This window comes from Triticum aestivum, chromosome 7A, assembly GCF_018294505.1.
Source record: "Triticum aestivum cultivar Chinese Spring chromosome 7A, IWGSC CS RefSeq v2.1, whole genome shotgun sequence".
Classification (NCBI taxonomy): Eukaryota; Viridiplantae; Streptophyta; class Magnoliopsida; order Poales; family Poaceae; genus Triticum; species Triticum aestivum.
The window spans coordinates 369,789,825-369,806,843 of NC_057812.1; the positions used below are offsets into that span (position 1 = coordinate 369,789,825).

At 43.4% G+C, this 17,019-nt stretch overlaps 1 protein-coding gene and 1 long non-coding RNA gene across 2 annotated transcripts in view; one reads left to right on the forward strand and one right to left on the reverse strand.

The window, feature by feature from the left end:
* Positions 1 to 716: 716 nt before the first annotated feature.
* Positions 717 to 2,170, forward strand: LOC123154941 (uncharacterized). The gene is made up of 2 exons (XR_006477130.1): positions 717 to 1,422; positions 1,520 to 2,170. It is a non-coding gene; the product is annotated as an uncharacterized lncRNA (long non-coding RNA).
* Positions 2,171 to 2,873: 703 nt separating this feature from the next.
* The window catches only part of LOC123154940 (putative fucosyltransferase-like protein), a 29,405-nt gene continuing 15,259 nt past the window's right edge, over positions 2,874 to 17,019 (reverse strand). Inside the window, exons 4-7 of the mRNA XM_044573545.1 lie at positions 5,433 to 5,537; positions 4,814 to 4,970; positions 3,679 to 3,906; positions 2,874 to 3,342 (exon numbers count right to left, since the gene is read on the reverse strand). Of these exons, the coding sequence (XP_044429480.1) occupies positions 3,087 to 3,342; positions 3,679 to 3,906; positions 4,814 to 4,970; positions 5,433 to 5,537 (746 nt within the window). The 3' untranslated portion in view covers positions 2,874 to 3,086. The remainder of the gene's footprint in view (positions 3,343 to 3,678; positions 3,907 to 4,813; positions 4,971 to 5,432; positions 5,538 to 17,019) is intronic.

Consider the following 17,019-nt stretch of genomic DNA (forward strand, 5'->3'; position numbering starts at 1 on the left):
CTTTTCAAGGTAGAGCTTCGAAATGTGAAGCTCATTTATTTGCCAAATATTTTGCTATGCTTGATCAGGGTCACCACATGTAGCTTATCTCTCCTTATGACCCATCCTGTATCCCTTTAAACATTCACATTGATCAATAAAGTGTTTGCAATTCTCAAAAAAAAATCCCACATTGCCCCTTTACATATAACCCAATTTATCTTTAAGTTTCCTTGGTATCAGGAAGCAGTCTGAGGGATTAGAAATATGAAAGGAAAGAGAGGCTAAGAAAGGAAATAGTGGCTGCTAAGTACCTGCACGGCCAATTAAAGCAATAAGATTGATTGGCTTAGAGGATTTCAAACGAAACAAGGGAGCGAGAAATAAGCAAGGAAAGAGAGACTAATTATATACCTTTTATATATGTGGCGGGCTATTAAACGTATTTGAGAGGGATAATTAAAATTCTATATCCTATATAAAACATATCTTACATTCTTAAGAAGTTGATCCTCACTACTAGCAATCCTCTCAACATGCACACTATCCACATCATCATAATGCCACATCAGCATTCAGTTTTCAATCCACCAATCAGTCTCCAGCCCCTCTCGATCTCTTTCCCTAGGCCTATCCACCTCATCAGTCCATCCAAATCAGCAACTCCACATGCATGCAGATCAACAACTCTCCACATGCATGACGACATGTGTTTTGTTTCCAGCCGTAAACACCAATCAACTAATCTGTAACATGCAGCCTTCAATGTGAGCAAATCAATATGTTTTGTTTGCCTCTTCGCCTGATGGTTCCTTCCATCTACCATCCACCAATAAAACTCCACCATATCTTCCTAATTCTTCACCTTCCTTCTTTATTCGTGACACTCTTCATATTGCGATGCCACTGGTCAAGCTTCCTCTGGTTGCCTTCACCAGAAATCTGCAGGCTTGAAGCGCAATTCGGCTTCCACATGCATTCCCCACACTACTGTAGAGATCTACATACAAATCACGAACGAATATAGTGCACTGATGCCCATCGACCAGAGAAATAGGCTGGATGGCAATCAGTTCTGCAGACGTAGTAGCGGAGCTTGGCGCCACGAGCCGGAGACATCGATCGTCTACTGAACTCGCTAGAGCAGCGAAGGTAAGCCAGAAAATCAATCAAGTTCTTTATCAAAAATTTAGACTCCAAACCAGCAAATCATAGTTTAGATTAGTTTTGGATTGATTTGTTTGGTGATTGGTTTATCTGATCAGACCATATAGATGATGTAATATTAGCAAAGCTCTACTATTATATAACGAACAAAAAGGGAGGGGAGATGTCCAATCGCACCATATCGCGGGAGCATTACAGGGAGGCCACGGTTGCACGCACAGTCGTCGAGGACGTGCACTGCCGCTCTCAAGTCTATGGGGACATCACTTTATGACGGTGAGGTCGTCGTTGCCTCAAGACTTGCCTAAGCCTCCATCGATGCCCTATGTTTGCCGGTCCTAAAGCCCGAATCTGGCTTATGTGGCTCCGACAGCATGCGGAGGAGTCCGCACATGGCGGCGGTGACAGGTATCTCCTCTTGCCGCCGTTTGACCTGGGCTGATCCTCATGTTGCGCGATCCAAAGTTGCGGGTCCATGGGTCTCATCTTAATTGGAGTAGTAGCATGGCGACCATCATGATGAGAGCATGATCGAATGAGCATTTCTAATGGCCTCACTAACAAGTAAGGATTCGTTCATTTTTTTTACTTCCCTTTTTCGATCCCATCCGCACTTTCTCTGACATAACACAGCTTCACTGTAGGTGATATACTAACATAGCTTCATCGTCGCATATGCTTCTATCATTATCCAAACAGGTAGATGTCCCAGACACCCCGCTGGAGCTCCGTCAATGTGTTTACCTCTCCCCTAATGCCTTAGTGTTATTCTCTTGAGATCGAGTTCGTAAAAAGCATTATTTCATCAACTCACTTGATCACCAAGCAACTTCATTTGAGGAGATACCGTGAAAAAATTCTTATTGGAGGAGATGTTTACCGAATAGTCTCTTTGTTAATCCTTTCATGCAGGTTAGCAAACAATTATCAAATTTTTTCTTATTTTCTTTCTTGATGTGCATCTCTCACATATAAGCTGATTGCAAAACATCCCGCTGCAACGCGCGGGAAATCAACTAGTTCATGAGATACATGTACCCTGCATAATTTAAAGATGGACATTCCTGAGACAATGCATGCAATCATATGCCCTGATCAATGAATGAAAAAGGTATCAAAAGGGGATCTACGAGTCGGGACTAATTCAAACTCGACTGCATGCACGTGGTTGAAAGTCTCAAGAAAAAATAAACAAAGCCTTTGGTAATGATCGTTTTAACTGAAGTTGGATTTAATATTTGTTTTTGTCCTACACGAACTGGTACTAAACTACTACCTCTGTCCGAAAATACTTGTCATCAAAATGGACAAAAAAGGATGTATTTAAAATTAAAATATATCTAGATACATCCCCTTTTATTCATTTTGATGATAAGTATTTCCGAACGAAGGGAGTACGACGTAAAAGCAAGATAACACAAACGCGGACGTAAAAGCAAGATAACACAAACGCAACACGTGAGAATTAGATTGTCCAGATGTGGCCAAGACTGAGATCTCAAACACGTCCACACGCTGCAATTCTTAGGTTTAGATGACAACATGACCACCATCGACAATGAAGACAAAGAAGAGAAGTGATAACATGGATGGGGAAGCTTCGAGTCATAATTTGTTTCTCCCATTGCAACGCACAGGCACTTTTGCTAGTATTTCTAACAGAACCACACACAGATTTACTCACAATGCATGTCCGACACTGTCATTACAAAGCACAACGTTTCTACTTGTGTTACGCAATCCATGTTAATTGTTTCCCGCAAAAGATGTACTTGCCTGTCAATAGAAATTTACATCCCAGTATCACAAAGCCTACAAAGTTGTGACTTGTATCAAGGTTGACGTTACATAAACGGGGATCTATTACAGTACAGCAGAAACTCAATACACACAGAACTAGTTTGCAGTTGCAAAAGGTAGCGAAGATGGCAATATTGTAGTTATACAAAAATCACCTCAAGCTTTGCACATGGATGGCCCTTAATATATCTAGCAACTTCAGCATCATCACTGAATTGAAATTTATATAACGCTTGTCTTTCTGTAAGACCTATTGGGTAAATTTTGTACACCTTCAACTCATCCCCGCCTCGAATACTTGATGGCCTTTCATCCTTCCATACAGGAACATGCTTGAGGGATCTAAATTTACCATGCACGGCAGACTCCAAAGCTCCTAAAGTTAACTGATCTGATCTGCATGGTATACACAGGGAACATCTGTAAGAACGCAGAACAGAAACAAGCAAAAAGATGCAGTAAAAAAACTTAATAATTTCATAATGCAAGGAAACTAGTAATTATAATTAATTAGGCAACAACATAGCAGAAGCTGAGACTACGGAATACAAAATGATAAGTTGCTGTTTTTCTCTTGGTTCTTAATGATGTTAACTGCAAATACCAGTCACTAATACTCCCTCCGTTCTAAAATAGATGACCCAACTTTGTACTAACTAAAGTTAGTACAAAGTTGAGTCATCTATTTTGGAACGGAGGGAGTACATGGTAAGCACAACCGTATTTCCATACCTTAGATAAATGCTCTCTGTCTTAAACCGCCCTCTCTCTCTGACAAATAAGTGGTATACTGTTCCTCTTTTGCTGGAGCAACTACATGAGCGATTCATAAATTTTGGCGTTCTTTCTTCTTTTTCGTGAATCTTCGTAGCGATATGTATGCAAAGGCGACAGGATGAATGAACCGCTGCCATGTCAATAAGTGCCTTGAAAGAATCAGATGGACCATCATACTTCCACCTACAGATGCAAAACAAATGGTATGATTTGAGTACAGAAACATGATGACGCTATGGCTGCTAGAAGATCTCTGACAAAATTGTAACGTAAGATTTTGTCAATAAAAACATGAATTTTCATGCATCTTCTAAAGTTTACTCGATGATACCCGAGAGACTAGGACGTGAAAGAGATCACATCATGGTAGAAATAAATAAAGAGATCAGAGAGACTAGGACGTGAAAGAGATTACATCATGGTAGAAATAAATAAAGAGATCCGAGAGACTAGGACGTGAAAGAGATCACATCTATTCCCAGTAGACACTAATAGCAGTACACTGTACTATTACCTTCATTCAGAGCAACAGATTATTTCAAAAGTATTAGTAAGTTAGAGTGAAGTTCCCGTTGGTTATAATATAAAGCCTAATTCAAGCAACTGCCGCGTGCTTCAAGCTTGTAGGCTCTAAGTGGTTGGTCATGTTCAGTCTAGGATTGCATCCTTATCTTTAATACAAAGTGCCAGAGCCACACTAAAGCCTATCTAGATGGGGAAATTCATTCCTTGATTTAAGTATGCAGCAATTTGGTTCCTGAACAAGTCACATATTAACCAAATATGATGATTGCCGATTGATGCCTGATCCTGATGCAACAAAAATAAATAGGCAAAAGCATCATCATACTGAAGTTCATAATGCAACACAGCCTACTCCCCAGCAAACTGGAATATAGCTTCAGAAAAGAAAAACAAGGCTCCCATATTTTCCATTGCTCTCATGCTAATTAAGTACTTGATCTTGCAAATATGGATCATGGTTGTTCCAAATTTAGCTAGAGAACATAGGCTGTTCCAACAAAATGATTGGTGCATGATACACATGTTACTTAAGGGATGTGGTCAACTGGCAAAGAAGGATATCTACCTCAAAGATTGATTAAAAGCATCAGGATTTGATGCAATATGTTTCATTGTCTTAGCAACTGAAATGACATCATCAAGCTCCTTAATGTGTAATATTGCACCTTCTCCTGGAGAAAACTCTTGAATATTCGGTGCGCCAACGACAACTGGAATGGCCCCTGTAATGAAGTGCAAATCAAATATTGGAAAATCACTTCCATTCCATCTACAGTTAAAACTTCATAAACTTAAAATGTAAATCGACTTCTGGAATATAGCAACAAAATAAGAAAGTGTCAATGAGTAAACATGGAGAATATTAGAAAAATGGTGATTCTTCTAATCACTTGAGAATGCAACTCCTTTTGTTTCACAGTATGTCTAGTTTCTTGAAGATGGCATTTTTACAATACATTTCAATTGTTGAGATCATAGACTTTTTTCCATGTGAACAAAATATTTTCGAATCAACTAGCACATGCAGTTCATAGAATTCATTACTCAACTAATTGAAGTCATGAGGCACAACCTAGTTACATATACTCAGCCTGCTATGCTCAATGAGAGTTACACGGTGCAAATTGTGTGAGTCGTAGGAGTGCACTGGGATTTGGGTGAGTGGTTATAGCATACAGTATTACCTGTTACCAGTGACTGAAAAAACTTTTCTGTAACATAATCTTCCTCATTAGAATTCTCAAAAGCCAAGCTGAATTTGTAGCGCTTTAGAGTCTCCACTTTGTCCACTGCATCCAAGCAGCAAACGAAGTAGGCATTACAATTATATTTCAACTCAAGTGTAATATAACAACAAAAATTATGCATCCAAGACAAAAGCATCATGTGCCGTTGTTTTCATGGGTAGTAAAAGCATGTAGGCCCAACAATGACAAACATAAGTCACCCTAGAATCATGCCGATGCAAGCAATTTTAGTGAAGAACAACATATCTAGACTGGCCACATGAAATTGGTATTACTAGACTCATCAAGAAATATACAAATTCACGTTTCATTGAGGCATTGTAATATGGTATAATTAGCAATGTCAAAAACTGCTTATGTTTGCAATAGGTGGGAGTAAATAACTACATAATGATACAAATTAGAACCTTAATTAACGAAGTTGGACCTAACAATCCTCATTGTTGCAATTAGTTGAACCTATAAACAACTGATGTATATAATATAGTCAAAGCCCTTGTCAATTACTCAATTTAAACAAGAAAAGGGAACCATGGCCATTAAGCTTTAACCTTCGGAAATCAAACAATGTGCTCGATGTCACCGCCACTCGCATCACTAAATTCTTGCGATAGCCTCTTTTTCAAGATAAACACAAAATTTGAGAACATACCGAGGCAGAAAAGGACTGAATAGACAATCCATGTGTGAGTTTTAGCAGTGCTGACATCACAGCTATCACAAACATCTAGCAGCAACATATTTTCTCGGACTGCACCAGAGAGCGGCGCCGCATTTTTGCCCACCCATGCGCCGGCACCCTCCCATCTCTTTCTTGCATGCATGCAACAAGGCATCACCTAAAACTCTAAGCTCGCTTTAAGGGAAGCGTTCTGGTGAAACCGGACTGGAGCCTCATGGTGGGGTCCATGTGTAAAGTGGATGGGGCGTTGCTTTTGTGTTGCATGTATTTGTGGCGGTCGTGTGGGCTGTTAGCTGACCACTTCTTTTTTAACACAGTACATTTGCAGATGCTCACATACACGGACATGCACTTACCCCTATGAATGCACGCACGGACACCCTATCTCTATGAGCACCTCCGAGATACTGAGCCGGCACAACATCTTGAGATTGACGAAGTCATCACAGGTGCGTCATAGTCGACGTGAACGTCTCCCCCCACTGAACGAACATCAGTGGAAAAACTGAAATAAATCCAGGAAAATACGAGCACCAGTGCCAAGTCTGACTTGAACCCTGATGGGCTGGTTCCACCACAAGAAACTTTTATGTACGTGTCGACGACTCTCGCAACCAACGAACCTTGATAACCAAGCTTAAACATGTCACAAAACTCAATATCAAACCGACTAACCGCGGATCCTTCAGGACGAGCACCATGCACAAATCGCAGAATCAAGGGGCAATAATCCCAGAAACGGCCCAACACACTTAAAGTGAACCAAGCAACCATAATAATTCAAAAATAAAATTTAAAAACAACAACGCGCCAGAAAAATAGCGCAGCAAGGCGCGCATCACAATCTAGTAAGCATGATATCAGCAAAGATTCTTTTGATTGTGCATTATTAAATAGTTTTATCTCTTGAATCGATCTACAATCCGCTTTCACAATTAGTTTCCTCGTGATGAGATCTTCGGGACGAGATCCCATGTCGGCATGTTTCGACGACATTTTTTTGTCGATACTTGCCAGATTAGTATCAAGTACACGCCATGTTGTTTCCCACTTCATTGCCAGATTAAATTAACTTAGTTCTCAGATTTCTGGACGTCGATATACACCACTACAAGACTTGCTTCCTGGTACTTGTGTTGGTTTATGTCTCTTCTTACCAATTGTTAACACTTGAACATGGATTATGAGTCTCACGACTAGTCTTGACTAGTCGCGTGACTAGTCTAGTAGTCTCAATCTGACTGTCGACTAGCTTCTTCATGTAGACTAGCTTGTTGAGTCGAGTGGTGGAGTGACTAGTCCAGACTAGTCTGGGTGTATGAGTCGATCAACTCAATTTGGGAGGGATAAGGTTTTTTAGGGGAAATTGGGAGGGACAAGTGAGCAGTTGAGTACTTCATCCACTTCCTCATGAATAGCTATTACAATTGGCACAGCCTCAGGTTCTGCATCCACTTCCCATGCATTCATTTTTTATTGTATACTGTACTGTACTATATAGTATATACTACATACTAGGTATTAGTAATTGAGTTCTGTAAGTTGGGTATTACAGTACCATGTTGAGTAGTCCAGCATTAGCCTAGACTACTAACAATTAGTCTATGAGTCTCAACCTCGGATCGACTCGTGCACTCCTAATTCTTGCTCTTGAATACACTGTCTAGCTATGCATAACATTGCAGTGTTCTTGAACATACGCTACTATTATCTGATAATTATATACAATCATCATGGCAACTGTTCACCGTTAAGATGGCAACTATGGTAATAATCTGGCGACTTGTGGCGACGACAAAAATCATCAAAACATGTCAACAAGCGATCTTGTTTCAAAGCCCTCGTCGAGGCAAACCCGCTAGTTAAGACGGATCGCTAATCAGATTAACTGTTTGTGAGATGAATCATTTCAAAAATTCATAAAAAGCAATTAATGTGATGATGTCAGCATGCTGTGTACAATTGCTGCATTCATGCATATGCTCTCTCCATATATAGGTAAAACCCACTGGAAAAGGAGCAGCATGGGAAGACATGTATTCTCACGGTTTCAACATAGATTTTCCGTATTTTCTAACAATACTTACTAAGAAAACCATTTTGTAAGCTCCAGGCAGGCACACATGCAATTTGATTTTAGAGAGAGGTTAGTTGTCCCAGGTTTGAGCCTGGGAGGATGGGATTGCCAATACCTCATAAACACAATTACGAGCACATATGTATGTTGAAAAAACAAATGTACAAAGTCAAATGTGAAGTTACTAGTAGCTCATTATCGAAGACTAAAGTACATTCTAAATCCCAAAATGTGGACACGATGTTGATCAAGAATACAGTGTTAATGTTAACTTCAAGGTATCTGCATCTTTCATGTCTCGCTATCTTCATAGTAGCTATATAAGCGTACCCGCACTTTCTTTAGCCTGCAAGTAGTCTGCATGGGCCAGAAGCTTGCTGCGTTCCAGCTGTGGCCAGGCCTAGTCTTTAGCTCGTTTAGTTAAGCTCTTGACTCGGCATGATCCCAGCTCGTGGGATGGCGTGCACAATTGTAGGACCGTGGTGAGGGTAAAAAATAAAAGACGCAGAGTTTACACGTCTCAAAAACCTCTTATCCCTGTGACTGCGTTCATCCACTCTGTCTTTGTCCAGCTTGGTTCAGATAGAGAGAGAGCAGATCACCCACAAAAACCATCAATTGGTACCATAGCCTTTAGGTTAGGACTTTTGGGCGTGTGGTGGCGATGATCAGAGGTGTTTGGGGGCGACGATGGGGGATACATCTCCTAAGAATAAACCTGGCAATGGTTATACAACTCAACCAAACCTAAACCATAACCAGTCAACGCGGAGTTTGAATCAGAACTAAACCACACCTCCAATTATCATGCAGAACCAAAACCAAACCAAACCGTACGCCCTGTCCACCTCAACCAAAACCAAACCACTATTCAAACTATGGGTTTAACCTAGTTCTTAGTTTTGGGTTGAAACCAAATCAATCTGCTGCATGTACAAAGCTAACCAAGAAACAAACAAGCTAGCTAGTAGCTTAATTGATCCATAGTAGCAGCCCAATACGTATGTGTCCAGAAGCGTCGCGTCGCGTACATACGTGTGTGAACAGCCACGTCACGTCGCGTGCATACACCCACTTCAAGAACCGGTTCTAAACCAGGATTTGCAACTGTTAGCGACCAAACCATTTAGACCCACACCCAGCCATACCTAACTTGTTTTTATGTAAACCCAAACCAAACCAAACTGATAACAGTCTGGCCCATCACAACCCGAACCAATTAAGCCCAGAGCAAAAAACCAAACCATTGGCCCCAGTTAATCAAAACCCATTCCCAGATTTACCTAAGAAGTGTGGTGGAAAAGGCAGCGGCGAAAAGTACACGCCACCACCGGCCAGGAAGACCGGTGCAAGCAATGCAGACGTCAGCGTCCTGGTGCTAGCTGCCGCATCGAGGGCCACTAATGTGCCAGTGCAATATCGATGCTGACAGAAATGTATTTATTGTGGGCCTTGAAGATGAAGGTGTAGATGAAGGCACTCTCCATCTGGTCGGCGACCAAGGAGTTCAACCAGCCGGCAAATGAGGGAGTGTTCGCCGCGCTCTCTCAATCTGTCCCAGATCACGTTGATGATGTAGGTTGTAACTACGGCACCGCGGAGGAGGCATGGAAGCCGATCCGGTGTGTGCTCATCGGCGAGGAGTGAAAAGGCGTGTGCACCCCAGCTCAAGAGGCAGTTTGATCACCTCGACATGGCGGATGGGGAGACGATCCCGAAGTTCGCCAGAAAGCTTACCATGCTAGTGAGAAAGATCCGTTCCATTGGCATGACTCCCGCGGACAAGGCCATGGTGCAGCGATTGTTCAGCATCGTTCCAAACTGGTTCGCCAACATCGTCAACACGGTCAAAATAAACCACAACAAAGGGGGATAAGAAGGGCCAAAGGACCTGATTCATCAAGTACATAAAGGTGCTTGGTGCATTCTGAATGTCCAAATGGCATGGTCATCCATTCAAGCAACCCTTTGTCTTGAAGGTTGCTTTCCATTCATCCCCAGGTCTAATATGAATTTGATGATATCAGCTCCTTAAATCTAGCTTTGTGAACACTCTAGCCCCACTAAGTTGATTCAACATATCATCCAGGTGGGTAATAGGGAATATGTACCTTATGATGATTTTGTTGATGGCTCTACTATCCACACACATGCGCCAAGATCCATTTTTCTTTGTTGTGAGCAGGGCTAGTACAGCACACCGGCTAATACTTTCTGGAATGTGCCTCCTATGGCAATTCCTCAACTTTCTCCTTCAATATATCATGCTCTTTTGGGCACATTCGGTAGTGTGGAGGATCAGGAAGACTTGCTTCCATAATTAAGTCAATTCTATGTTGAATTCCTCTCATCAGTGGTAAGCCTTGTGGCTCTCCAAGTATGTTCTGAAATTCTGCTGATAAGCAATGTACCGTCGTTGGAATTTCGACAACTGGTTGCTCCTCTCCTTTCACAATAAGTGCAGCACACAAATCTGCCTCCTTCAAGTCTTCCATAAACTCATTAGAGGTGTAGGAGATATTTAACATACTTTTCCTTTCCTCCTTAGAGGTCTTACTATGAGTATTGCTTGGTAAAAATAATTATCTTTCTCTTGTTCCAAATGAAAGTGTAATTCCTTCCCTTAACGTATCCACATCAAATTGCCAAGGTCTTCCAAAAAGAACATGGCTGGCACCCATATCAACCACATCAGATAACACATTCGAGCGATAATACTTGCCCGAAGAAAATGGCAGGTTGCATTGTTTGGTGATCCTCATATTCACTCCTTTCTTGATCCACCCAATAGTGTAGGGATTGGCATGATCATGAGTTTCAAGCTTCAAATGGTTCACCAAATTCTAGGAGATGAGATTCTCGCAATTGCAACTATCAATCACTAATTTGCATACCTTGCGATTTACCATGCATTTGCTATCAAACATTTTCTTTCGTTGTGTGTTATCAGGTTGCGGTATGGAACATAGCAGATGTTGAATCACACATACCACCTCTTCACCTTGTCCCTCTCTTCAGATTTGTATTATTCCTTATCGTCTTCACCATCATGGATAGTTGTGTTAAACAAATTTCCTCGGTGGCCAATTGTTCGATGTGTCTCCCTTCACCGCATTTATAACATTTGGGCCTTCTTTGCCTTACCCTTGCTTCTAGTTTGCTTCGGGATAGGTCGTCTTGTGATGCGAGGCATCCTTTGGTCATCGCCATGGACACCACACCGACTCGTCAAGCACCAAGTGGACCAATGACAAGAGCACGTGCACGTGCCATCGAAAGCGAGGTGAATCACTCCTCTTCGAGCTCGACATGAAAATATGGATGGGACTTGGTTGCTACCTCACCGTGGAACATTGTGTATCATTAGATACGAGAACGACCCCCACCATAGAGCTAAGGAGCCTCGTCAAGTCCAAGAAGGACGAGAAGATTGCACGGAAGGTGGAGGCCAGCAGCAAGGAAAAGGCGCACCCAGGTGACCCTGTGTGCACGGCCTGTCCAGAGTCGTGCGCACGGCCTATCCAGAGAGTTTCTGGATACCTCCAGGACCCCATGCGCACGGGCCCTCCACTGCAGCAGCTGGGCACCCCGTGCGCACGGGCGTGTACCATGCCCACGGGGTCCACTTAGCCCGTGCGCACGGACTCTCCAGCGAGCTGGCCGTGGATTGCCTCTTTTGCCCCTCCACTCGTCCCTCACCTCCAGCCACCTATATATTTCGTACCTAGGCCATTTGTTAGGGATAGCAAAGTATATGATATGATCTAGAGAGAGCTTTGCTCATCTACCACTACTCTTGGAGATCAAGACCTCTTAGGAGAAGATCCCCAAATGGATATCAAGACCTCCTCTTGGAAGACTATCATCAAGACCTCATCTCCTTTGGATTTGAGAAGAACCTTACCTTTGTGCTATTTTCCCTTGATTGTTCATGTTATACTTGTGGATCTCATGTATGCTATTCTAGTGGATGTGTGATCTGGGTTTTGTTCGAGTGATTTCTCTTGTGTTCCTCTTGATTCTTCCCCTTTTTCCCCTCCAAATGTGAAAAGATCATGAACTAGGGTTCCACCCTACATCATCTTGGATCAGAGCAAGGTTGATTCACATCTTGGAGTACCTACCCCCACTTTTCTAGCATAATTTTGTTGATTTTTGTCCCAATTCTTAAATCCCCACAAATAGCCCTACCAAAAAATTTGCAATTTGTTAGATCTTGTGAGATTTTGTTGATTTGGTCCATGAATTTGTGGTTTGGCAAGTGGATCAGACCCTCCCCTCCATCCTCAACCTCTTCCACCATCAAATTTTCTTCGAAAATTTTCTTTTACCACCAATTTGGGTGTGTTCTTGTGCTAGCGGAACATCCCGTGCGCATGGGCCCCTGACAACCCCGTGCACACGGGCCTCACTTATCCTCAACCCCGTGCCCATGCGATTTTCGTTTCCTAAGGTGTTTTGGCTAATTAGGGACGGTTCGACATCAACATCACCGCCATTCATCATCGCCGCGGACTCGACATCGACAACAACCTCTTCACCTTCATACCAACCGTAAGCAAGGACAATAACCTCAACATCTTTGTACATTCCTTGCTATCGCATTGATAGCCCCAAGCCATTTTGTGTTCCTTCCCTGTCGAGACTAGCGAGTTGAGAATTGCCTGGCCACGCTCTTTTGTGCACCTTAGTGATACGCTTACGCCGCATAGCTACTTTTAGCGTGCAATCATCTTGCTACCATCATTGTGACGTAAGTGTCTCCCGTGCATATCTTACATACTTGTCTCATATATTGGCTCGAGCATCAAGCATTTTGGCATAGTATATACAAAAAAACGGAAAAGGCTTTTAAGCAAAAGAAGAGAAACAAAGAGCTTGTAAGCAACAACATTGAGCCATTTTGCATAATTACATCATATTGGATCATATACACATAGCATATTTGGGATTGAAGACGGCACGTTACTCTAATAGGTTGGTGGATAGCGTATCTAGCCCATTGAGCAATCGAGTTATCATCTCTAGTATCCGTGCAACACGAGCATTTCTGGTGACATCGCATTTTGTGCTCATTCCTTGATTGCGCGGATTCCACTTATCTTTCGTGTGTGTGTTCCAACTTCCAAGTGACATCCTCGGTTTTAATCTATTTGTTTTACTTGCAAAATTTGTGAATCTCCAACATTATCAATATCTTGACTAACACTTGCTTGAATTTTGTGCCTCCTAACCAAGCTCCTCAACAAGCCTTTACTTTTGTAGGTGTGAGAAACAAACCCGATACCAATTCTACTATTATAGCACTACATTGAGTTATACTCAATACATCCTCAATCTTTGGGAAAGGTAACTTTGGTATTGTTCCCTCATTTCCTACTCACCTCTACTTGACCATGACGGATAGGCCAAGTACATCGAACCCACTATTCGAGGAGCAAGATGACACGAATGACTACGTCACCAAAGGTCATCTCTTCGGCGTTCAACGAGCACTACATCAAGAAAGTGAAGCTTTGGGCGAACGCATCGAGCAACTCGCCACCGACTTACGCCACTCAAAAGCAAGGACCCGGGACTACCTTGACGCCAAGCTATCCACTCAAATGGAAGAATTTCGTGCCTTAATGGCCAACCGCACTTCTTCCACATCTTCTTCATCAAGACGGCGCCACTCGAGTCACCACTCTTCGGACACCTCTTCCGATGCAAGTCCTCCACAACATCGTTCTCATCATCGAGATGATCATCAAGCTTCATAAAATCCATTCCATGGCAAGGGGTTGCAAGACCGTCTTCGAGAGCGCGGACGACATCGTCGCCAAGAACAAGATGCCATGGACCAAGGGCAAGCTCGACAACGCCGACGCCAAGGCGACCAAGACGGTGACGCACTACGGCAAGAACAACAACACTGTGAGGAACAAGCGCTTGAAGCACAACGTGCTCTCCAAGAAGCCACTCGCGCCGTCAATGAGCGCAACCGAGTACGTGAACAAGAAGAGCTCTGTCAAGAGCAACAAGATGAAGCCACTCGTCTTGAGGAGCGCCAAGAAAGGAGGAACCAGGCAAGAATCACTCACCCTCAACGTCAAGCCAATCACAAGGAACAAGAGGTTGAAGACCCACCTCCAAGACATGAGCGACATCATCATCGTCACTATGATGAACAACGCTACGACAAGCTCAAATTCACCATGCCAAAGTTTTCCGGGAGCATCGATCCCGAGAAATACCTCTCATGGGCAATGAAGGTCGACAAGATATTCCGGCTACACAATTATGAAGAGGAGAAGAAAATCACCATGGCCTCCCTCGAGTTGACTATCCTCATTTGGTGGGAGCAAGCGATCGAGCGACGAAGGGAGAAAGGCGATCCACCCATCACGACTTGGAACCAAATGAAGGATATCATGAGAGCTCGTTGCAACTCGTAAAGCAAGGCACAAAGTCGGTGGAAGAATACTACCAAGAGATGGGAGATTGCCATGATACGAGCCAACGTCAAGGAAGATGACGAGCAAACTATGGCACGCTTCTTGAATGGCCTCAACCACCCAATCAAGAAGATTGCCTATTTCCAACCTTACTCCAATCTCCTTGAACTAGTGTACCAAGCGACCAAGGCGGAGCGATAAGTGCAAGATCACTTCAAGTACGCCAAGTACTCTTCCAAGACCTACGGCTCCTATTCCCAAGCTTCCACAACTACGGCACCTACAACTACTACACGAGCTTCACCCCACACCAGTGACAAATCAAGTTCTAAGCAAGCTACAACATCTTCGAGTCGTCCACTTTCAAGAACCTACAAGCCAAGAGCTTCCTCGTCAACTACTCCAACGGATGCTACCGCCAAGGCAAGTTCAATTCAATGTTTCACTTGCAAGGGCCATGGCCACAAGATATTCGAGTGCCCCACACGGTGCACCATGATTGCCAATGATGACGGCACCTATGACTCCATGAGCGAAGAGGACATGGAAGCACTAGAGCACGTGGCCATGCATCGCCAAGTGAATGAAGATGAAGATGCGCAAATCTTTTGCGACAACGATCCGAGCCCCCCGCTCTTGTTGCTCCAAGATCTTGACACTTCAACAACAATAAGATGAAGACCAATGTTGCCCTATCTTCCACACCAATGCGGGCATCCAAGGACGTTCTGTCAAGGTGATCATCGACGGCGGAAATTGCCACAATTTGGCAAGTGAAGAATTATGCTCCAAGCTACAATTGGTGAAGAAGAAGCACCCTCGCCCCTACAAGGTCCAATGGCTAAGTGACTCTTGTACCATTCAAGTGGAGCACACCGTTCAAGTATCCTTCAAGATTCATACGAAGACACCTTGGAGTGTGATGTGGTTCCTATGTCTGTGTGTCATCTCCTCCTAGAACGACCTTAGCAATTCGAACACGGTGTCATCCACAACGGGCGAACCAATCACTATAGCTTCAAGATGAAGGGCAAGGAGTACGTGCTTCGACCCATGTCGCCAAGTCAAGTGATCGCCGACAAGCAAGCATCGAGCCATCGTGGAGAGACTAGTGAGAGAGTGAACCGCCAAAAAGAGAGTGAGTGCCACAATCCAAAATTGAGTGACTCCATGAAGAGTGACAAGAAAAACTTAGTTCTACTAGCCACTAAAAGAGATTTGAGGGATGTGAGTGAGAGCCACTGGAGAGGAGGAGGTGCATGTGGATTGGGGGTTGTTTCTCTCTCTATCTCCCCTCTCTTACCTGTTGGCGCCAACAACATCTCTGTTTCCTGCCAAGACTCTGTTTCCCGCCTAAAACTGCTCCCATGCCTGCCTGGCAAGCTCAAGGCGTCCAATATAGACTAGGGGGCCAACCTGGACGTCTATGCAGACGCTTCAGACGCCTTAAAGCTTAAGGCGGACACCTTACGTAGGTACCTAAGGAAAAGTGGACGCCTTGGGCTTGCAGGGCGCCCTGACGCCTAAGCGTCGCCTAGGCAACGCCTTACGAACACCTTAAAAACAATGCACGTTGTTGTGGTAGTCTTGCTTGAAGACTACCTCCCTTTATTTCCTGTTGAACATCTTCGTCCACCATCTATGAATTTTCATCATTGGCAACAGAGGGGCACCCTTTCTTATCATCTGAACTAGTTGATCGAATCTTGAATTACGATCTTTACGCAGCGTTTCAATTTTTTGTTCTGCAGCATCCATACTCTCCTCCAATTGCTCTATCGCTTGCTACAGCTCTCTCAAAGAGGACATCAAGAACTACTACGGATCAACAGGGGTCTGGTACCACCTGAAACAAAACAAGGTTGTGGAGGAGAAACTCCACCTTGCTGCTACAAAGTGTACATCACATGTGTTGAAGGAAAACATGATGTGCTAGATATAGCTAGGCGGAAACAGGCCAATGTGGCAGCAGCAGTTCAATCAAAACTCCTAGAGCACAAGATCTAATCCAAGATCTTAGATAAGAACACCAGGTTCTATTATAGATAGTGGGGTACACAGTCTGGTTACAAACTAGAGGTGAGGACCTTTATTTATAGGGCTTTGGGAAGCCTTCAGATATCAACTTCTACTGATAGCTAAAACACTCTAAAAACATTAGTTAAGATTCAACATTCTAGATATTATCTAGAAATGGGAGGGGGAGTGAGGATAGTGGAATTAGGTCACGGGAGTATATAGCTACTAGATGGGCTTTTGGGCCGCTGGGAAGTGCATAGGTCGTGGCCTTCCTTGCAATACAAGGAAGTGCATAGTACGTGCTAAACT